The following is a 22,282-nucleotide window of genomic DNA, read 5'->3' as shown; positions in this document are numbered from 1 at the left end:
GCATCCAGTGGGCCTGGGAGGCTAGCCCCCCCGCTTTAACACGGCGGTCCTCTTCTATTGTTCCTTGGAGCCTTTGCAGTATAAGATCTCTTCTCCCTGATGTTGGCCTCCCCCCAACTCTTGTTACAGTAGTTTCCAAGGCCTAGGCACATCTTGCACACCGTGCCGACAACTTTCTGGTTCCTCCAGTAAGCTTCCACTTCCCGCACTACTTCCTGTAGTTTCCATAGACACATTGCTAGCGTGCAACACTTTCTCATCCTTGGACAGTAGCAGTGTACAGGTTGCCCTTGCCTTGATGGCCTTGAATATTTCAAGGCTCAGCCACTCTCTCCATTGGTTCCACCTTAGTTAATGGACAGTTGTATGGTCACTGAAGCCTTGGTATGATGCCATACTGTAAGAACCAAACCTTGAACCTCCCTAGCAGCATACACAATACAATAGACATGACCAGAACAACTTGAAATAATCCACAGTACACATTACTGACAGTAGCGTAGTAATGTATTATGAAGTAATTGCAGTGAATGAGTGCAATATGGTATGAGTACAGGGAGTAGGGAATTAGTGTAGGAAGGGGTAATTGTTCACATACTGTATGAAATAATGGGAGCAGCATTAATCCAGTCTAGATTTAGAATTTTCTCAACCATTAAATCATGATCATTTGTCAAGCGTAATACTGTAATTTCTCGTGTATAATGCGCATTACCCCCCCGCACACTAAATTGTCAAAAGTCAATAGTGCGCATTATATCTTACAAATTCTGCCTGGGTAATCAAACATATGAGCACAACTGTGTGTTTTCTAATTTACTAAAGAAAAGTAGGGCTGTGAATTTCAAAATAAGAGCCAGTAAATTAAAAAAAGGATTACATGTTCAAATAAAGTGCTTAACTTCAGAATAATTCTTTGAAAAAACTAACAAAATACAGATAATACTTCATGTTTTGATCATATGGGTAGAAGCAAAATCATTCATTGTAAAAATGCACTATACACAGGTAGAAGAGTTTTCCGGAATTTTGAGGTCAACTTTGGGGGTGCGTATTATACATGGGTGCGCAATATACATGAGAAATTACGGTACTTAAAAATATAAAAATTTACAATTGTTAATGAGTACTGCTCCTGGTGCATTGCTCTTTGTCATCACCATTTTCTTGTGCAAAGGTATAGTGAAAAAAACAAATCGATAAAGGCTCATTGAAAACCATTTTCAGGGAGGCAAGGAAGGTCATCTGATGCTGTACTGCTTCATCTCATTCATCTTCCATTTTCAAGTTCTGAGGTTCTGTTGTACAGTATGTCATTCTAATTCAATATACTTGTTGCAGTATCATTCGTACCCCTGCTCATGTCCCATTGGCCAGTCGAGAAAATTGGTATATGCCATTCACATGCAATAGGCTGTTTGAATGGGCTCTTGGTTGCGCCCCTGGACACAAAGCTGACAGGAACAAAAGGTCAGATGCACCCCAATAAAATTACTCTAATAATCTTCTCTAGTGCACTTTAATCACTCCTCTGGATTAAATATAAACTACTATTAGAAAAAAAAGGGGAAACGCCCCCCTCTGGTGGACACTGCCCTGCAACCCATGATTCAAATTGCCACTGAACCTGAGGTCGTCACGGTCAGTTATTAAATTAAATAAATGATCATTTTTGCAGCTTTTAGGACACTGGTGAGACAAAGTTTGACATGCACCCAATTTCCATGTACACTTCATGTCTAAGAATGGGATTACTGAGGAACTCTTAGCTCAGCGCCGAGGCTCACGTTGCATGCCTTGTGTATTTGACAAGCCTTTGGCAGGGTTCATCGTGCACTGTTGCTTTCCTCACACATTCCTCGTCATCATCACTAATCATTGTCGTTACCTTCACTCTGAGCATTACTGGGTGCACTCCAAGGTCTCATCTTGTGTCTTGCTGCCTTATTCTACTTCCAAGAAAACATTTTCTCTCCTGGATTCGGTGATGGGCTTGAGCTAATTGAATTGGAAGTTACGCTGAATAATGCATGTTTATGCTAAAAATGAACAAAACTTGCCTGTGTACTATGATGTTTTGAAACAAACTGATCCTTTTAGCACATGATTAACTTTGTTGAAGCAATGCATATAACTCCGAGAGGTGTCCTGGCTGGTTCACCAATATTACAGACTACTAAATGGGAAGCAATGAAACAATGACAATGAGTTCGGCAATAAGACAAACTCATTTCCTTATTAGTCTATGTGACTTTAGGATACAATTACAAGTCCAATGTTAGGTTGTTACGGTACATAATTCTACGTTAAGTTTCAGATCACTACATGACTGTGCTGCTTTGACTGTCAGTGCATGTCACCCTTAAAGTATTGTTGTCCAGTTTGTTTGTCTGTTGGTCGTTTATTCAAACTCAGATCTACCTCTTTCTAGGTTATGGTAACCTTGGAGCTGGGGGTCTCGGAGGTGGCAATTATGGAGCTGGAGGCCTAGGCGGCGGTGAGTATTATGTTAGGAAGTTGTCAGTATTTTAGTGTCCCAGCAACAAACCCACAATTTGAAACAGTTTATAGCTCTTGTTCAATTTCAGACATACTGTAGTTTAATCAGAGACTATCCATTCCTCACACAAAGGTGGTTATGGAGGATATGGTGGAGTCCCGGGTGGATTCTTCCCAGGAGCTGGACAGAAGGCTGGTAAAAGAGGTACAGTCATGATCTAAGATCTGTATAAGAAATTCTGGACAAAGATAATAATACTCATTTTTTATTGACACACTTATTGACACTGAATTAATGCATCAACAGGACCCTTGATGTTTCGTCTAAAAAGTGTATTAAAACCATAAGTTATTATTTTGGAAACATTTTGACCTAATGAAAAATGTGCACAATTTAGACAATATCACTTCATATGACAACCAAGATAAGTGAATGTTCCATAAAAAAGCCCCAAATTATAAAGATGAAACTGCAGAAGTCAATGTCGTGTCATGAATGGCACATGGCCAGAGATAGCCAATCACAAGCGTCGTCTTTAGAAGGAGGAAGGCATATGAAGAAAAATCTAGCTTTAGAGGCTATTTTTCAAGCGTAACTAAAATTGTAACCATAGAAATTTCCAAAAGCATTTTCTCCCAGTAACGTAATGGATTACAATTACATGCATTTTGAAATTAAATTACGTAATCTCATTACATATAATTAGTTACTCGCCAACACTGTGTGTATGATGGGGTTGAAGTCTTACTTTGAATGTAAGTTCACCTCATATAGGTTATCAATGATCGTTATTTAGCTTTGTCAGTTTTGGAGATTGTCAATTAAACCAACCTTTTTCGATGAGTGTAGGACAAAAAGGAGCAATTACATATTGTTGTTTTGTTAAATGTTAATGGACATTGTCCCATTACAGGTGCTGGAGGCCATCTGCTACCATTTGGAGGTAAGCTGTTTGCTGGTACGCTGATGGCCTACTATACAAACACTGATACAATGATTTTAATGGTCTACTACATACTTGTCTATTAATAACAGAAATCCAAAGTAAATGTATCACATTAATAGTAAATCAGCATGAAAAATAATGTTTCGGATAGAAACATACTCCCGCAGAGCCTACAGTGACCTCACTGTCTGTGCTGTTTATGTCCGTATGATTTACTTTAAATCAGGCAGTTTGATGAGGTATGGACTCCTGGGCCCACTCATGACGTGGGCTTTGGCGAACAGCTTACTCCTAAATATTGGTTGGCAGAAAGAAAACTTCCTTCAAATAAGTCTGGGCTTTTTTCCCCCCACAATACTCAGAATAACAGTTCATTCCCCTGAAAGAGCAAAGATAAAAGAACATTCTTTTGCCAAAACTTTCCTCAACAAATCTCCAGAGGCCACATACTTACAGGTAGTGCGCAACGTCTATACAGGCGAAGTATGTGGAATTTAAGAATTTAAAAAGGAAAATAAGAGTTGAACAAATAAATGGTTGTGTCTTTGCTACAGCCAAACTCCCCTACTTGTGAGGCTGACAGCTCATTTCTTACGTGAGGGGTTAGCCAATGAAATGAGGCATTTGATGAGCACAGCTAATGACATTAATAGTGGCTGCCTCCCATAATTACGTTGAAAGTCAGCCATGTCACTTTTTATCATGAAGGTATTTGACTTGACATTTGACAGAGTAGTGATACAGTTCTCTTAGGAAATGACTCTATTGACTACACATTACGTTTTATTGTATTGCAGGAGCAGGAACTGGAACAGGAACCCTTCCTGTTGGAGGCAAGACACACAACTTTGTATATTATCGTTTGTGCTTACATGAGTTTTTTTAGTCACCTCATGTGACATTGTGTCCTTATTTCCAGGCCCTGTTATCCCCCAGACAGGCTTTCCAGGAGGGGCTGGTGCTGGATCAGGAAAGAAAGCTTCCAAAGTACCAGGTATTGTTTCATCGAATCATAATCTACTCTCCATGCTCACTCTCAATCTATGCAAAAGAAATCACTGCAAATTGGTCTTCTTTTGCATGGGAGATGTGTTGTAGTTTGTCAGAATGGTGATTCTCAGTAGGGCTTCTCTCTGTACTGTTGCGTGTAATGGTGGACCCTCAGAAACTGAAAACCGTTCCACGAAGCTGTTGGACCCTTGATTTGTTCCGTTTTCACATTGATTTCCAGAATAAATAATGGAAGTAGAAATAATTTGCCACTTTGCCCCTCTTCACCCTGTTTTTGTTTCGATTTTGGTTTATTTTGCTCAATATTTTCAATGAATATGTCAGTGATATTCCCAGTTACTCAACTGATGAACAATCCCAGTTCTGATGGGCCATTGTAATTATTTTTCTTATCTTGAGCTGGCACTTTCCTTAGTGTCTACATTTGTGAGTACCTGACAAAATGAAGACAGAGGTCAATCATTAAAATTATTTAGGAACTTAATCTTCTGGTCAACCCTGGTTTTAATCCAAATAGATCTAGAGAGATTATTGCTGTGTTTTCATATGCATTAATAGTGTACCATTGGTTCTGGTAGGTGTGGGTGTACCAGGGCTTTATCAAGGTGGACTGGTACCAGTGAATGGTATGTCACTTTCATTTATCAATTACCGGCAGATGAAGGCACTGGCCTACAATCTAATGCACTGTTCTGATGGGTGCCTTCAGGTTTTGGTAACCGCGGAGTTCTTCCAGGAGTTGCCACTGGGAACGGCCTCAGTCAAAAATCACGTAAGAATTTGCTTCATGACCCTTTGACAGTTTTGAGAGGCACAAAAAATGGCCACTTTACAATGGTGATATAATACACAACAGTACAAAGCATTGCTATCATATACACTTGGTCTCCACTTTGTTCGGAACATTTTGTTAATTCTTAACTGTATTTGACCTCCTTGTGCCTTGAGATACACTACAGAATACTATAAAATATGAATATGCAGATATAAAGACTCCAGTTTGCCAATTAACCTGAACAGGGCGGATGGATGGGTAGATAAATAATTATATTGAAAAACAATGGAGGTTGGCTACATACCAGAAAAAAAGTGTTCCCACATATGGTCTCATTTCTTTTTGTTTTTATTATCTAGCAGCATGTGCCAAACAGCACGGATGTACATAAATCATGATACTTACACTTCTTAATCAACTACTGTACATTTTTATGTACTGTATTATCTAGCAGGCGGCACATCAACAGAATTGCTCAGATTCTTTTTCCTGGTCATGTCACACATTTGTGCAGTCTCTTGGCTGCTTGGAGGAATTTAGAAAGTAACGCTATCATTTAAGAAGGCCATTTGCCAGTATCTATGCATCTGACTGGATGAAATGATGTTTCCTCTGCAGTTGGAGCAGGAGGGCAGGGTGGTGCAGGACCAGGTTAGTTATCTATGCATTTCATATTCTTACACTGTATGTCTATGTCTTTCAAATATATTTCAAATGTATTCTTTGATCAGGCTATGGTGGGCAGATGCAGCCTGGAGTGTTCCATGGCTACCCTCTGAAATCCCCCAAAACACAAGGTTTGAATGTGATTTTTACGTAGTACTCCATGACGTTTGTTTTAGAGAGTTCCCTTGATTTGATACATCAAGAATATTGCGAGTAGTTGCTTGTTACAATGTTTTGTGCTGACATCACTCGATCCGATTCTTATCCAGGAAATATCTCAAGTAACGCTGGAAGCATACAATTGCAACTCATAATGAGAATGAGATGATTTGTTGTACACTTGTTATTACCTCCAATGTTCCAGTGTACCCTGTATCTCTCATCAAGGGCTGTTAATTTGTCCTTAGGTGGCCATGGAGCAAAACCTGGAGGTGGAAAACTTCCTTTTGGTATAAATGTTCACGTTTCATTGGCACAACGACTCTGTATAATCATGACATCAGCCAGATGTTGATGATATGTTATATTGCAATGTTTTAGGCTATGGGGGGTTCGGTAATCAAGGAGCTGGACTTCCGGGAGGTAAAGCTGGCCCTGGATCAAAGCCTGGATTTCCTATTGGAACTGGTGGGTATTCCAAGGTCCTATTTGTAAACGTGGGGCACAAAAGCAGAAATCATGTTATATAATTATCTTTTTTTCCCTTGTTGATAGGAGTTGGCACTGGTGGCCTCTCACCTGGACAGGCTAAATCTGCCCAATACGGTAAACTTCAACAATTAATGCCCATGAAAATGTGAGTCACCTGTTAGTACACTAACTTACTGTGTTATATTTTTATTTGACTTTTCTATAGGTTTGGGTGGTCTTGGTGGAATTGGTGCTATTGCTGGTGGTTTTGGTCCCGGTGCAGGTGGTTTTGGCGGTGTCGGTGGCACAGGTGGACTATATGCAGGGCAGATACCAGGAGGTAGCGCGTCCTAAACTGAAATCACAGCAATATCTTCAAATGATAGTGGTTTTATCAGATGTGTACATACAATGATTTAATAATTAAAGATTAATTTGTGGTTTTCAAAAAAAATCCATGAAATAGAATTTTGTCCCTATTTAACAGGTGGCTATGGACCTGGATCCAAAGCTGCTAAATATGGTAAATAAAATTGCAGTTTTTATTGTTACAGTATTATAAAAACATTAAAAAACAAAACAAAAACAAGGGTGCTACTCATAATCTATAGCTTTTAGAAACTTCTATTCATATTTACAGGTGGTGTGCCCGGTGGAGTACCAGGTGCCATACCAGGTGGCGTTCCTGGTGGCGTACCAAGTGGTGTGCCAGGTGGTGTTCCTGGTGGAGTACCTGGTGGCATTCCAGGTGGTGTTCCAGGTGGTGGATATTTACCATCAGCCAAAGCAGCTAAATATGGTAGGGTCATAGCGAGTGATTTTAGCAGTGTTGGTAGTGGCCTGTATCCGGGACACTATGAAGTATCACGCATTCATATCATTACCAACATCTATCCTGTTTCTCCTTGACAGGTGGTGTACCAGGGGGTGTACCAGGGGGTGTTCCAGGGGGAGTACCAGGCGGCGTACCAGGGGGTGTCCCAGGAGGTGTACAAGGATTTGGTGGAGCTCTACCAGCAGCCAAAGCAGCTAAATACGGTATGGACATTGCTCTGCTAATAACAGTTTGGTCTAGTTGTCGTTGCTGGTGGTGTTCAGATGGCACAGGTAGACTATAATCAGAGCAGACCATGCATTTATACAATCAATATTATGTAATCAAAGCAGCTAAATATGGCATCGCCATTGCTTTGCTCATTGCAATTCTGTATATACAGTTGAAACCAGTTTACGCTACATAAAAGAAGCTTTTTTTCCTCACTGTGTCTGACTGACATGAAATCAGACAATAATTTTGCTGTTTTAGGTCAATTAGGATTACCAAAATTATTTATGTTTGATAAATGCCAGAATAATGAATTTTTTTTAGATAACTTTTCATTGCTTTCTTTGAAGCCAGAAGTTTACATACAGTACATTGCATAGTATTTGGTACCATTGCCTTTAAAATATATGACTTGGGTCAAACGTTTTAGATATCCTTCCACAAGCTTCTCATAATAGTTGACAGCAATTTTGGTTCATTCATCATGACAGAACTGGTGTAACTGAGCCAAGTTTGTTGTCCACCTCGCACATGCCTTTTTAGGTCTGCCCCTAAATTTTGATTAGGATTGAAATGAGGGCTTTGTAATGGCCACTCTAAAACATTGACTTTGTTATCCTTAAACCACTTTGTAAGCAGTTTGGCGGTATGCTTTGGATTGTTGTCATTTGCGCCCAAGCTTTAACTTACTGTCTGATGTCTTATCAGAATCAGAATCAGAATCAGAATCACAATCAGAATCAGAATCATCTTTATTTGCCAAGTATGTCCAAAAAACATAACAAAAACGGTAGTTGGAGCCGCTCTAGTATGACAACAGACAGTCAATTGACAGAGAACACCTTCGAGACATAAAAGACATTGACAAAAACAGTCACTGAGCAATAAAGGGTTGCTAGTCATCTGGTAATGCCGGTCCCCAATTTTTTATTTATTATTATTTTGTTTAAATTGTGCAAAAAGATGCAGAGTATATAACACTATACACATGCTTGAGTATTTCTACATGTTCTTTCTTCATGACGCCATCAATTTTGTGAAGTGCACCAGTCTCTCCTGTAGCAAAACCACCTCACAACATGATACTGCCACTCCTGTATTTCAAAGTTGGATTGGTGTTCTGAGTCTTATGAGCTTCCCTCTTTTTCCTCCAAACCTAACAATGCCCATTATGGCCAAACTGTTTTTATTTTAGTTTTCATCGAACCACAGGACACATCTCCAAAAATGAAGATCTTTGTCCCTGTGTGCATTTGAAAACAGTAATCTAGTGTTTTGATATTTCTTTCGGAGTAATGGCTTCTTCCGGGCAGAGTGGCCTTTCAGCCCATGAAGGTACAAGTGCTAATTTCACTGGGGCTAATGACACACTCTTACCAGCTTCAGCTAGCTTCTTCACAAGGTCTTTTGCTTTTACCTGGAGGCTAGGTCTGGGGATACATGCCTGGCGACATGTATAAAGCAGTCAAAAGCATCGTACTTGGGTCTCCTTGACGGGTGGCGTAACGGGTGGCGTACAGGGTGGTGTACAGGGTGGCGTACGGGGTAGCGTACCGAGTGGTGTACCAGGTGGCGTTGCAGGAGGTGGTGCATATGTACCAGCAGCCAAGGCAGCTAAATAATTTGTGAACACTGCTTTGCTAGTCACAGTTTATTGATGGAGTTGGTGGCATATGTGGCTTGCTCCCAGGACGTATAATGTAAAAACCATGCATTTCTACCATTACCACAATTTTTGTTGGTTCTCCTTCACAGGTGGTGTACCAGGTGGTGTGCCAGGGGGTGTGCCGGGTGGGGTACCAGGGTTTATACCAGGCGGTGTGCCCGGTGGTGTACCAGGATTTGGTGGTCAACCAGCAGCCAAAGCAGCTAAATATGGTATGCACACCGCTCCAATGTCAATACCATTTTATTATGGTTTTGACATTGGACACTGCTGTGTTCATCACAATTCGCAATCTAGTTGTCATGCTGGTGTTGTTCAGATGGTACAGGTGGACTATATCTAGAGCAGACCATGCATTTATACAATCAATCATTATCTTACTTACTGCCAAACAAGCAAAATATGTCATAACAGTATAAACTTTATACTTTGCTGGTCACAATTCTGAATGTTGGTGGAATTGTTGGTTGCGGTTTTTGTGGCACATGTGGACTGTAGCCCTGGCAGACACCATGATGTATTCATCATAATGTGGTTTTCCTTGATAGGAGCAGTACCGGGTGGTGTTCCTGGTGGTGTACCAGGGGGTGTACCAGGGGGTGTGCCTGGGGGTGTGCCTGGGGGTGTGCCTGGGGGTGGTGGATATCTACCAACAGCTAAATATGGTACATGAACCGTTCCGCTGGTCACAATTCTCAATATTGGTTATATTGCTGCTTGTGGTTTTGGTGGCACAGATAGACTCCATCCAGAGAACATGATGCATCATGTAAAAAAATACATATTATTAACACCAACATTCTTTGGTCTTCTGTATAGGCAGTGTACCAGGTGGAGTACCAGGGGGCATACCTGGGGGTGTACCAGGTGGACTACCAGGTGGCGTACCAGGCGGAGTACCAGGCGGTGTGCCCGGTGGTGTACCAGGATTTGGTGGATATCAACCAGGAGCCAAAGCAGCTAAATATGGTATGAACAATGCTCTGATGGTCCCAATTTTTATTTTTACGTTTCATTGATGGTGTTTTTGGTAGTAGTTGTGGACTGTAGCCAAGACAGATGTATTCACAGGATGTATCACACGTAAAATCATTTCAGGATTCATAAAGTTAACACCATCTTTCTTGGGTCTCCTCTAAATGTGGTGTACCAGGTGGCGTACCAGGTGGCGTTCCTGGTGGTGTACCAGGTGGCGTTCCTGGTGGTGTACCTGGTGGCGTACCGGGTGGCGTACCGGGTGGCGTACCGGGTGGCTTTCCAGGTGGTGGATATTTACCATCAGCCAAAGCAAATAAATATGGTATGGGTACTGCTGTTCTGGTCACAAGGCCAAGGCAGATGTATTCACAGGATGTATCACACGTAAAATCATTTCAGGATTCATAAAGTTAACACCATCTTTCTTGGGTCTCCTCTAAATGTGGTGTACCAGGTGGCGTACCAGGTGGCGTTCCTGGTGGTGTACCAGGTGGCGTTCCTGGTGGTGTACCTGGTGGCGTTCCTGGTGGCGTACCGGGTGGCGTACCGGGTGGCGTACCGGGTGGCTTTCCAGGTGGTGGATATTTACCATCAGCCAAAGCAAATAAATATGGTATGGGTACTGTTGTTCTGGTCACAAGGCCAAGGCAGATGTATTCACAGGATGTATCACACGTAAAATCATTTCAGGATTCATAAAGTTAACACCATCTTTCTTGGGTCTCCTCTAAATGTGGTGTACCAGGTGGCGTACCAGGTGGCGTACCAGGTGGCGTTCCTGGTGGTGTACCAGGTGGCGTTCCTGGTGGTGTACCTGGTGGCGTTCCTGGTGGCGTACCGGGTGGCGTACCGGGTGGCTTTCCAGGTGGTGGATATTTACCATCAGCTAAAGCAAATAAATATGGTATGGGTACTGTTGTTCTGGTCACAAGGCCAAGGCAGATGTATTCACAGGATGTATCACACGTAAAATCATTTCAGGATTCATAAAGTTAACACCATCTTTCTTGGGTCTCCTCTAAATGTGGTGTACCAGGTGGCGTACCAGGTGGCGTTCCTGGTGGTGTACCAGGTGGCGTTCCTGGAGGTGTACCTGGTGGCGTACCAGGTGGCGTTCCTGGTGGTGTACCGGGTGGCGTACCGGGTGGCTTTCCAGGTGGTGGATATTTACCATCAGCCAAAGCAGCTAAATATGGTATGGGTAATGTTGTTCCGGTCACAAGGCCAAGGCAGATATATTCACATTATGTATCACACGTAAAATCATTTCAGCATTCATAAAGGTAACACCATCTTTCTTGGGTCACCTCTAAATGTGGTGTACCAGGTACCGTACAAGGTGGCGTTCCTGGTGGTGTCCCAGGTGGCGTTCCTGGTGGCATACCTGGTGGTGTCCCAGGTGGCGTTCCTGGTGGCATACCTGGTGGTGTACCGGGTGGCTTTCCAGGTGGTGGATATTTACCATCAGCTACAGCAGCTAAATATGGTATGGGTAGTGTTGTTCCAGTCACAAGGCCAAGGCAGATGTATTCACATGATTTATCACATGTAAAATCATTGCAGCATTCATAAAGTTAACACCATCTCTCTTGGGTCTCCTCTCAAGGTGGTGTACCAGGTGGCGTTCCTGGTGGTGTACCAGGTGGCGTTCCTGGTGGTGTACCAGGTGGCGTACCTGGTGGTCTACCGGGTGGCGTACTGGGTGGCGTTCCAGGTGGTGGATATTTACCATCAGCCAAAGCAGCTAAATATGGTATGGGTACTGTTGTTCTGGTCACAAGGCCAAGGCAGATGTATTCACAGGATGTATCACACGTAAAATCATTGCAGCGTTCATAAAGTTAACACCATCTTTCTTGGGTCTCCTCTAAATGTGGTGTACCAGGTGGCGTACCAGGTGGCGTTCCTGGTGGTGTACCAGGTGGCGTTCCTGGTGGTGTACCTGGTGGCGTTCCTGGTGGCGTACCGGGTGGCGTACCGGGTGGCGTACCGGGTGGCTTTCCAGGTGGTGGATATTTACCATCAGCCAAAGCAAATAAATATGGTATGGGTACTGTTGTTCTGGTCACAAGGCCAAGGCAGATGTATTCACAGGATGTATCACACGTAAAATCATTTCAGGATTCATAAAGTTAACACCATCTTTCTTGGGTCTCCTCTAAATGTGGTGTACCAGGTGGCGTACCAGGTGGCGTACCAGGTGGCGTTCCTGGTGGTGTACCAGGTGGCGTTCCTGGTGGTGTACCTGGTGGCGTTCCTGGTGGCGTACCGGGTGGCGTACCGGGTGGCTTTCCAGGTGGTGGATATTTACCATCAGCTAAAGCAAATAAATATGGTATGGGTACTGTTGTTCTGGTCACAAGGCCAAGGCAGATGTATTCACAGGATGTATCACACGTAAAATCATTTCAGGATTCATAAAGTTAACACCATCTTTCTTGGGTCTCCTCTAAATGTGGTGTACCAGGTGGCGTACCAGGTGGCGTTCCTGGTGGTGTACCAGGTGGCGTTCCTGGAGGTGTACCTGGTGGCGTACCAGGTGGCGTTCCTGGTGGTGTACCGGGTGGCGTACCGGGTGGCTTTCCAGGTGGTGGATATTTACCATCAGCCAAAGCAGCTAAATATGGTATGGGTAATGTTGTTCCGGTCACAAGGCCAAGGCAGATATATTCACATTATGTATCACACGTAAAATCATTTCAGCATTCATAAAGGTAACACCATCTTTCTTGGGTCACCTCTAAATGTGGTGTACCAGGTACCGTACAAGGTGGCGTTCCTGGTGGTGTCCCAGGTGGCGTTCCTGGTGGCATACCTGGTGGTGTCCCAGGTGGCGTTCCTGGTGGCATACCTGGTGGTGTACCGGGTGGCTTTCCAGGTGGTGGATATTTACCATCAGCTACAGCAGCTAAATATGGTATGGGTAGTGTTGTTCCAGTCACAAGGCCAAGGCAGATGTATTCACATGATTTATCACATGTAAAATCATTGCAGCATTCATAAAGTTAACACCATCTCTCTTGGGTCTCCTCTCAAGGTGGTGTACCAGGTGGCGTTCCTGGTGGTGTACCAGGTGGCGTTCCTGGTGGTGTACCAGGTGGCGTACCTGGTGGTCTACCGGGTGGCGTACTGGGTGGCGTTCCAGGTGGTGGATATTTACCATCAGCCAAAGCAGCTAAATATGGTATGGGTACTGTTGTTCTGGTCACAAGGCCAAGGCAGATGTATTCACAGGATGTATCACACGTAAAATCATTGCAGCGTTCATAAAGTTAACACCATCTTTCTTGGGTCTCCTCTAAAGGTGGTGTACCAGGTGGCGTTCTTGGTGGTGTACCAGGTGGCGTTCCTGGTGGTGTACCAGGTGGCGTACCTGGTGGTGTACCGGGTGGCGTTCTGGGTGGCGTTCCAGGTGGTGGATATTTACCATCAGCTAAATATGGTATGGGTACGGTTGTTCCGGTCACAAGGCCAACGCAGATGTATTCACATGATGTATCACACGTAAAATCATTTCAGCATTATAAAGTTAACACCGTCTTTCTTGGGTCTCCTTGATAGGAGGTGTACCAGGTGGTGTACCAGGTGGTCTACCAGCTGGTGTACCTGGTGGTGTACCGGGTGGCGTTCCAGGTGGTGGATATTTACCATCAGCCAAAGCAGCTAAATATGGTATGGGTACTGTTGTTCCGGTCACAATTTTCAGTCCTTGTTGACTTTCTGGCAGGTTAGCTGTATCCAGGGCAGATGTATCCATGTTTCATGTGTAAAATCATGTCAGTCTTTATACAATCAACAAGATCTTACAAAGTGTCTACTTAATAGGAGGTGTACCAGGTGGCGTACCAGGTGGCGTACCTGGTGGCGTACCAGGTGACGTACCTGGTGGCGTACCTGGTGGTGGATATTTACCATCGACTAAAGCAGCTAAATATTGTACAGTTGCTTTCTACCAGTCACAATTTTCGTTGAATGATTTGGTAGAAAATATCCAGGGCGAATACCATGATATATCATAACATAAATTCAAATATTTTCCAATAAGGTTTTGTTCATTATGAAAGCATTTATAAATGCTCAACAGGAGGTGTACCCGGCGGTGTACCAGGAGGGGTGCCAGGTGGTGTGCCAGGCAGTGTGCCCGGAGGAGCACCATTTGCAGTGCCAGGAGGAGTTCTGAGATTTCCAGGGACCGGTATGTATTCACCAGCAGCTAAAGCAGCAAAATATGGTATGGTATATTTTATAAACCTGCAGGAATGATTCTTCTGTAGTAGAACTCTTAATTTGTCCTTCATCTTAAATGTATTTCCTTGATAGGCAAAGGTTTAATTAAAGTGTAAAAAACACGCCTGCTTTATCTTAATTGTGAGCTATAGGAGGAGCAGGAGCAGGGTTCGGAACAGGAGGACTGGGAGGAACAGGAGTGGGAGGAGTACCTGGTTTGGTGCCAGGAGGAGGTGGAGGTGGACAGTACTCCCCTGCTGCAAAAGCTGCAAAATATGGTACAGGAAATAAAACTGATATTGCAGATTCAGAAAGTTTTTCCATTTACATTTATACAAACCTTTTTATTTCCATCAATTTTGGCTTACAGGAGGAGCTGGAGCAGGGTTAGGAGGTGCAGGAGGACTGGGGGGAACAGGTGGAGCAATAGGAGGGGTACCAGGTTTTGTCCCAGGAAGAGTTGGAGGCGGACAATTCTCTCCTGCTGCAAAAGCTGCTAAATATGGTACAATAAATGAAGCAAATAATACAACTGTATGTACAACTGATAGTGAAGTGTTCTAGTTAATTATAATGCTTAATTCATCTGAATTGTGCATTATAGGAGGAGCAGGAGCAGGGTTGGGAACAGGAAGCCTGGGAGGACCAGGAGTAGGTGGAGTTCCTGGTTTGGTGCCAGGAGGAGTTGGAGGTGGACAATACTCTGCTGCTGCAAAGGCTGCCAAATATGGTGCAGGAAATAAAACATTGCACATTGAGAAGAGTGGTGTGTTTTACTTTTTTCATTCCCTTAATGTTGAGTTACAGGAGGAACAGGAGCAGGGTTGGGAACAGGAGGACTGGGAGGAACAGGAGCAGGAGGAGTTCCTGGTTTAGTGCCAGGAGGAGTTGGAGGTTCTCAATACTCTGCTGCTGCAAAATCTGCCACATATGGTAAACGGAACACTTGTAAAGATCTAATACACAGTTAAAATCCTGTTTATCTATGTACTGTAGCTATTATTCCCATTTAAAGTTTTTACAACATGCTTTGTTTATCTTGATTAGGAAGAGCACGAACAGGGTTGGGAGCAGGCTTGGGAGCAGGAGACCCGTGGGGACTGGGAGCAACATTAGGAGGAGTGCCTGGTTTGGTACCAGGAGGAGTTGGAGGAGGACAATATGCTGCTGCTGCTGCTGCTGCAAAAGCTGCTAAATATGGTATCTACATACACACACATATAGTGCCATGAAAAAGTGTGTATATATATATATATATATATATATATATATATATATTCATCACACTTATTGTTTTGGATCATCAAGCCAATTTTAATATCTCACAAAGACAACTCAAGTAAATACAAAATGCAGTTTTTAAATGCAAATGTTATTCATTAAGGGATAAAAATCCCAACCTGTCTGGCCATACAGTATGTGGTGAAATAGTCATCCCCACCTGCCCCTGATAAATCACGAGTTACCTATTAACCACAGTTTTTTAGTTCAACTTCACTGGCCACACCCAGGTCTGTTTATCACCAGATTAGCTGAATCAAGAAATAACCTGTCACTACCTGTCCGACAAATTTAAGTAGACTACAAGATCTCCAAAAGAAATGCATCATGTCACAAGCCAAAGAAATTCAAAAACAAATAAGCAGAAAGTGATATCTATATCAGTCTGCAGAAGGTTACAAAGCAATTTTGCGAGGGTCTTGGTCTTCAGCAAACCGAAGTCCGAGCCATTATCCGATATGACTGCCTGAACACAGTTCTGTGAAGGAGAGTGGGCCATATTTCTTCCACAGCAATGCGAAAGACTCATCAGTAGTTATTGCAAACGCTTGATTAGAGTTCTTACTGCCAAGGGTGGTATAACCTATTAGGTTCAGGTTGCAATTTTTTCCCCTAAATAAATCAAATCATCATTTAGAAACTTCATTTTATACTTGCATGATACTGTACATAATGTTGTTTGTTTTTACGATTTGTTGTAGGGATTTACACTGTTTAATTTTCCTCAATTAGGCGTTAGAGGGGGAGTAGGAGCAGGGTTAGGAGCCGGCGGTCTGGGAGGAGCAGGTATTGGAGTGGGAAGAGTACCTGGTCTGTTACCAGGAGGTGTTGGAGGTGGACAATACTCTGCTGCTGCAAAAGCTGCTAAATATGGTACAGTCAATAAAGAAGTCATATACTGTATCTGTACATACTATCAAAAGTGGGTAGAATTCTTAGTCTAAGTTTAAACAATCTGCTTGAATCAATTGTTATCGTTATGGTTTACAGGAGGAGCAGGTTTAGGAACAGGAGGACTGGGAGGTACAGGTGGACAAGTACCAGGTTTTGTACCCGGAGGGATTGGAGATGGACAATACTCTGCTGCTGCAAAAGCTGCCAAATATGGTACGATCAATAAAAGAAAGTAATATATTATACACATGATCAGATGTGTGTGGAACTGTTAATCTAGTTTTAAGTTTAAACAGTATGCTTGAATCCATCTTAATTGTTGTGGTTCACAGGAGGAGCAGGCACTGTGTTAGGAACAGGAGGACTGGGAGGAACAGGAGTGCGAGTACCTGGTTTTCTACCAGGAAGAGTTGGAGGTGGTCAATACTCTGCTGCTGCAAAAGCTGCTAAATATGGTACAGGAAATTAAAATAATAGTACCATGTATTTGTTTGTTTTTGTTTTTTTTTTTTTTTTTTTTACCAACATGCTGTATTCATCTAAACTTTGGTTTACAGGAGGAGCAGGAGCAGGGTTAGGAATGGGAGGCCTGGGGGGAACAGGAGTAGGAGGAGTTCCTGGTTTGGTACCAGGAGAAGGACAATATTCTGCTGCTGCTGCTGCTGCTGCTGCTGCAAAAGCTGCCAAATACGGTCAGAAGGGGAAATAAATATTATACATTAACATACAGTGAACCCCCTGCCTTTGCTATTCACAAAATGATCTTATGAATTTACCTATTCACTTTTCCTGTGGAACCTATGCTCAGCTGTTTGTTGAAAGAAATACACCTATTTGCAGAATTTTGCCATATATTTGGGCTCTTTTAGCATCCTAAGATGCCACAAGTAGTAATTGGTGTAAAGAAAGTACAGTATGTTGAAGAGCTACATCGCAACTGTTCTAAGATAAATGTTGGGGAGGAGCTGAGTTTAGCCTCGGTTGTCAGCAAAGTTACGAAGACTTCGCCACGTTTTTGCGCTGCATTGTTTTTTTTTTTTAGGTCAAATCATGTGTAAGCCATTTATTTTTAATGGTAACGTTGTAAAATGAGTTCAAAATGTGTTTGGGATTACGGTTTAAACAATTATTATTTTTAGGGTGGGATGTCACTGTTTTTTGCTGTTCACCGTAGAGTTCGGTCTATAGCCCTCAAATTGAGGGTTGAATTTACTGCACATTTAGAAACATTTATAGTCATGCTTGTCTTTACAGTTATTGCTATTTAAATTTGATTTAATGTTTCATTTCTCTTAATTGTGCATTACAGGAGCAGGAGCAGGACTAGGAACAGGAGGACTTGGAGGAACAGGAGTAGGAGGAGTGCCTGGTTTGGTACCAGGAGGAGTTGGAGGTGCTCAATACTCTGCTGCTGCAAAAGCTGCCAAATATGGTAAAAGAAATAAAACACATAAATTTTTTAAAACATCCAGACACATAGCCCATCCAGATCTTAATATACACAATTTTAAAATTGAACACCTCTTATAACACATCTCTTTTTTACCCTGTTTTAAGAGTCTAGGTATTTTCTTAAATGAAATATAATGCAGTCTGATTATGTGCATAAGGGGTTTCAACAGGAGGTGGAGCAGGAATTGGAGCAGCAACAGGAGCAAGAGGAGTAGGGCCAGGAGCAGTTGGAGGTGATCAGTACTCTGGTGCTCCAAAAGCTGCAAAATATGGTACATTTGATGCAAGAAAAAAATTATTCGTTATTAGCAGCGTTTTATTTTGTGACCTCTGTTAGGCGACGTTTCTGGAGTGGGTCTTGGAGTGCCGGGAGCGACACCACTTACTGCAGTTAGCGGCCTTCCTGATGGTTCTGCTGTTGCTGTGCCAGGTGACACCGGCGTTACTGTTGCTGGAAAGCCATGTGAGACTTTGATGACACGCCCTTATTTTCTCACATGACCTTTTTTGTACATGTCACTAATCTTCTTGCTAATCTTTCTACAGCAAAGGATGTAGGTCCTTCTGGAACTCCTGGTCCAGGTACTGTTAAGTTGGTTTTTGTTCTTGGAGACAAGTGCTCCAACTTATGAGTTTTGACAGTCAAGCACACAAATACAAAACGCACCCAAGCAGACTAAACGACTACAGCTCCTGATGTCACCCACGAGGCCACGCCCCTTAAAGACACACATCCAACACACGAAAACTACAGTATGTACAGTAGTTACATTTTACAAAAAGTTTCATTCTTTATAATCTCTTTTATTATAATTTGCCTTTATAACATACTGTGCTATATTTCTTTATTAAAAACACATAACCCCCTCCTGGAGCCATCACCTTATCGTGGTGGAAGGGTTTGCGTGTCCCAATGATCCTAGGAACTAAGTTGTCTGGGGCTTTATGCCCTGGCAGGGTCACCCATGGAAAACAGGTTCTGGGTGAAGGACCAGACAAATCACGGCTAAAAGACGCCCTATGATGAGTAAAATAATTGAAGTACATTTTCCCTTACCCGGATGCGGGTCATCGGGGCCCCCATCTGTAGCCAGGCCCGAACGTGGGGCTCTATGACGAGCACCTGGTGGCAGGGCCTGCACCCATGGGGGCCGGCCGGGCACAGCCTGAAAAGGCAGCATGTGTTCCCCTTCCCATGGGCTCACCACCTGTGGGAGGGGCCAAGGGGGTCGGGTGCTGTCAAGCCTGGCAGCGGCCGAAGGCGCTTGGTGCTCCGATCCCCGATTACAGAAGCTGGCTCTAGTTACGTGGAAAATCATCTCTCTGGAAGGGAAAGAGCCTGAGCTGGCGTTTGAGCTCGAGAAATTCCGACTGGACATAGTCGGGCTCACCTTAACACACAGCTTCGGCTCCGGTACCAGTCTTCTCGAGAGGGGTTGGACTCTCTTCCAGTCTGGAGTTGTCTCAGGAGGGTGAACCAGTGCACCATCAAAACTGTGTATAGTGGCGATGGTGTGCTGCTGACCTCATCTCGGGACGTTGTGAGTCGGTGGGCCAAATACTTCGAATACCTCAATTCTAACGACACGCCATCCCAGGTGAAAGCAGAGTCGCGCAGATGAGAGCCGCGCAGAGTTCCTGAAGTGCTGGGGATGTTGTAGGGTTGCTTGGTTGACTCTACAACATCGCATGGACATCGGGGACAGTGCCTCTGGATTGGCAGACCGGGGTGGTGGTCCCCCTTTTTAAGAAGGGGGAGCGGAGGGTCTGTTCCAACTATAGGGGGATCACTCTCCTCAGCCTCCCTGGTAAGGTCTATTCAGAAGTCCTAGAGCAGAGGGCCCGTCAGGAAGTCGAATCTCAGATTCAGGAGGAGCAGTGTGTTCTTTGTCCTGGCCGTGGAACAGTGGACAAGCTCTACACCCTCGCCAGGGTCCTCAGGGGTGTATGGGAGTTCGCCCATCCAGTCTACATGTGTTTTGTGCTCTTGGAGAAGTTGTTTGACCGTGTTCCTCTGGGAGTCCTGTGTAGGGTACTCTGGGGGTATAGGGTACCAGACGTCCTGATACGGGAGTTCAAGTATCCCGGGGTCTTGTTCACGAGTGAGGGAGGAGTGGCGGGAGATCAACAGGAGGATCAGTGCAGCGTCTGCAGTGATGTGGACTCTGGTCACGAACTGTGGGCCGTGACCAAAAGAACAAGATCGCGTATACAAGCGGCCAAAATGAGTTTCCTCTGCAGGGTGCTCTCCCTTAGAGAGAGGGTGAGAAGCTCGGTCATCCGGGAGGGGCTCAGAGTCGAACCGCTCCTCCTCTGCATAGAGAAGAGCCAGATGAGGTGGCTTGGGCATCTGGTTAGGATGCCACCTGGACACCTCCCTGGTGAGGTGTTCTGGGCATGTTCCACCGGGAGAAGGCCCCAGGGACGACTCAGGACACGCTGGAGAGACACTGTTTCCCGGCTGGCCTGAAACACCTCGGGATTCCCCCGGAAGAACTGGACAAAGTGGGTGGGGAGGGGGAAGTCTGCGCTTCCCTACTTAAGCTGCTGCCCTCGCGACCCGACCTCGGATAAGCAGAAGTAAATGAATGGGGAAAATATATATAAGAAATATTGGTGGTATTTTTAGCTCATTTAATACCAAAAACGTAGTTTTACATCTTTTAAAACTTGATCACCTAATCCCAAAGACGTAGTTTTAGATCTCTTACGGTTTTTTGCGCCATAGGCTTCAGAGGGGGCTGACGTCACTCCTCACCATAGTATTAGGCCTGAGAGCAATTTTTAATGCCCATAAAAACGGACACTAGATGGTAGCACTGCATCATACAATTTATAATTTTGGTATAATTTACCTATGTTCTACCGCTAATTAGTAAAGAACGGAAAAAGGTAGAAATAAACTTTTTTTTTTGTTTGAAAGATGGAAGTGTAATATTTCTTGTGGTGGGTGTCATGTTTATATAGCCATAGAACACAATATTCTGTGTGCCTTGAAAGATCGGTCAAAATCCTCTAAAATGGCTGGGATTAAACGAGTTAGTTATGAGTTTGGTCACAGAATAAATGCAATTTTTAAATCAAGGTACCCCTGTAATTTCATATTAGTAAGCATATCATTTAAACATTTTGCAGCACTTAATTTATATCCATTCAACACAAAGTAAGTCAAATAAATCATTAAATGATGACAAAACACCGCCCTCTTTTTATGCTTCTTCTCCTTACCACCTTTAGCTTACAGCCTCCCAGCTGTGGCAGCATTAACCTTCTAACTTTTCTGGTCAAACCATCTGTGCTCCCTTTCTTTTGGCAGGGCCCACACCTATTGCCACAAATAGCAAGGCCACAGAGCTACCAAAGCCCAGTAAGACCAACTGTTTGCTTGCAGTCTTTCTTTCATCCATCCCTTCATAGTCTGCATTGAGCTTGGGGGGCAGGGGAATGCTAGAAAGATGGTGTTCTTGCAGAATGGTAGTAGACCAGGCAAAGTTTATAAGGCTCAATAATGACAGTCTCACCCACTGTGATGTTGGCATGCAAATGACATGTAGTAGGGGCTGACACTGCCGTAACCCTGGGCAGAGAGTATACCAAAGGGTATCAGTGAAGCAAATTTAGTCTGCTGTAAACACACCCATAGCAGCTCAAGACATTCCTCTTTTAGATCAGCCAAGGTGCGCTAGTCCCCGAAATTACCAACACCGGTCTAACTCACCCGTGGCGCACAGTTGCACTGCCCGCCACACCGGATTAACACCGGTCATGAAAACAGGGCCTTTTATGTCAATGGTCTGACAATGTAATTTGTTGCTTTCTTGTTCATTGTTTGTTAGGTTTACACAGAGAATTGGTTTTCCTGATGCTGAGCTGTGCTACTCTTCAAATTCTACAGCAGGAGTTTTTCATGCTTTTATGGCGCTAGTGTGCAGCACATCACGCAATTTATTGTTCCAGATAGCGACTGGAATGGTGATGCTCCTGCTGTAGAATATTTGCTTTACAATTTTTTAATTACTTTCTCTTCCATAGCCCCATATTATCTTAAACAACAAGTTGACAGATATATAGTAGATTAATAAATATTACACATTCAATTAATTGCCTTTAAAACACCCTTTTCCTTAACTACTTTAAAAAGACACTTTTTTTCTGTAAATGCATCTTAATAATCATATTTAATGCTCGAGCTTAACTATGTCGATATCTGT

General features: G+C 43.5%; 1 protein-coding gene across 1 annotated transcript in view; it reads left to right on the top strand.

Annotated features, from left to right (window-relative positions):
* LOC133481923 (uncharacterized PE-PGRS family protein PE_PGRS54-like) overlaps positions 1 to 22,282 on the top strand; it is a 63,239-nt gene that overhangs the window by 34,480 nt on the left and 6,477 nt on the right. Inside the window, exons 5-51 of the mRNA XM_061781289.1 lie at positions 2,432 to 2,497; positions 2,633 to 2,704; positions 3,414 to 3,443; positions 4,244 to 4,279; positions 4,366 to 4,440; positions 5,036 to 5,083; positions 5,167 to 5,229; positions 5,851 to 5,883; positions 5,964 to 6,029; positions 6,306 to 6,347; positions 6,439 to 6,525; positions 6,613 to 6,663; positions 6,755 to 6,868; positions 7,016 to 7,051; positions 7,169 to 7,327; positions 7,441 to 7,566; positions 9,329 to 9,451; positions 9,788 to 9,904; positions 10,059 to 10,208; positions 10,393 to 10,539; positions 10,672 to 10,830; positions 10,963 to 11,121; positions 11,254 to 11,412; positions 11,557 to 11,571; positions 11,932 to 11,970; positions 12,103 to 12,261; positions 12,394 to 12,552; positions 12,685 to 12,843; positions 12,976 to 13,134; positions 13,255 to 13,401; positions 13,522 to 13,659; positions 13,779 to 13,889; positions 14,302 to 14,412; positions 14,591 to 14,722; positions 14,815 to 14,949; positions 15,049 to 15,174; positions 15,252 to 15,377; positions 15,492 to 15,644; positions 16,458 to 16,598; positions 16,716 to 16,832; positions 16,952 to 17,074; positions 17,177 to 17,311; positions 17,929 to 18,051; positions 18,230 to 18,304; positions 18,409 to 18,534; positions 18,618 to 18,653; positions 21,388 to 21,438. Coding sequence (XP_061637273.1) covers positions 2,432 to 2,497; positions 2,633 to 2,704; positions 3,414 to 3,443; positions 4,244 to 4,279; positions 4,366 to 4,440; positions 5,036 to 5,083; positions 5,167 to 5,229; positions 5,851 to 5,883; positions 5,964 to 6,029; positions 6,306 to 6,347; positions 6,439 to 6,525; positions 6,613 to 6,663; positions 6,755 to 6,868; positions 7,016 to 7,051; positions 7,169 to 7,327; positions 7,441 to 7,566; positions 9,329 to 9,451; positions 9,788 to 9,904; positions 10,059 to 10,208; positions 10,393 to 10,539; positions 10,672 to 10,830; positions 10,963 to 11,121; positions 11,254 to 11,412; positions 11,557 to 11,571; positions 11,932 to 11,970; positions 12,103 to 12,261; positions 12,394 to 12,552; positions 12,685 to 12,843; positions 12,976 to 13,134; positions 13,255 to 13,401; positions 13,522 to 13,659; positions 13,779 to 13,889; positions 14,302 to 14,412; positions 14,591 to 14,722; positions 14,815 to 14,949; positions 15,049 to 15,174; positions 15,252 to 15,377; positions 15,492 to 15,644; positions 16,458 to 16,598; positions 16,716 to 16,832; positions 16,952 to 17,074; positions 17,177 to 17,311; positions 17,929 to 18,051; positions 18,230 to 18,304; positions 18,409 to 18,534; positions 18,618 to 18,653; positions 21,388 to 21,438 — 4,914 coding nt within the window. The remainder of the gene's footprint in view (positions 1 to 2,431; positions 2,498 to 2,632; positions 2,705 to 3,413; positions 3,444 to 4,243; positions 4,280 to 4,365; positions 4,441 to 5,035; positions 5,084 to 5,166; positions 5,230 to 5,850; positions 5,884 to 5,963; positions 6,030 to 6,305; positions 6,348 to 6,438; positions 6,526 to 6,612; positions 6,664 to 6,754; positions 6,869 to 7,015; positions 7,052 to 7,168; positions 7,328 to 7,440; positions 7,567 to 9,328; positions 9,452 to 9,787; positions 9,905 to 10,058; positions 10,209 to 10,392; positions 10,540 to 10,671; positions 10,831 to 10,962; positions 11,122 to 11,253; positions 11,413 to 11,556; positions 11,572 to 11,931; positions 11,971 to 12,102; positions 12,262 to 12,393; positions 12,553 to 12,684; positions 12,844 to 12,975; positions 13,135 to 13,254; positions 13,402 to 13,521; positions 13,660 to 13,778; positions 13,890 to 14,301; positions 14,413 to 14,590; positions 14,723 to 14,814; positions 14,950 to 15,048; positions 15,175 to 15,251; positions 15,378 to 15,491; positions 15,645 to 16,457; positions 16,599 to 16,715; positions 16,833 to 16,951; positions 17,075 to 17,176; positions 17,312 to 17,928; positions 18,052 to 18,229; positions 18,305 to 18,408; positions 18,535 to 18,617; positions 18,654 to 21,387; positions 21,439 to 22,282) is intronic.

This window comes from Phyllopteryx taeniolatus, chromosome 8 (genome assembly GCF_024500385.1).
Source record: "Phyllopteryx taeniolatus isolate TA_2022b chromosome 8, UOR_Ptae_1.2, whole genome shotgun sequence".
Lineage (NCBI taxonomy): Eukaryota > Metazoa > Chordata > Actinopteri > Syngnathiformes > Syngnathidae > Phyllopteryx > Phyllopteryx taeniolatus.
The sequence above is the reverse complement of the archived record's forward strand: the minus strand, read 5'-3'. Positions and strand labels throughout refer to the sequence as shown.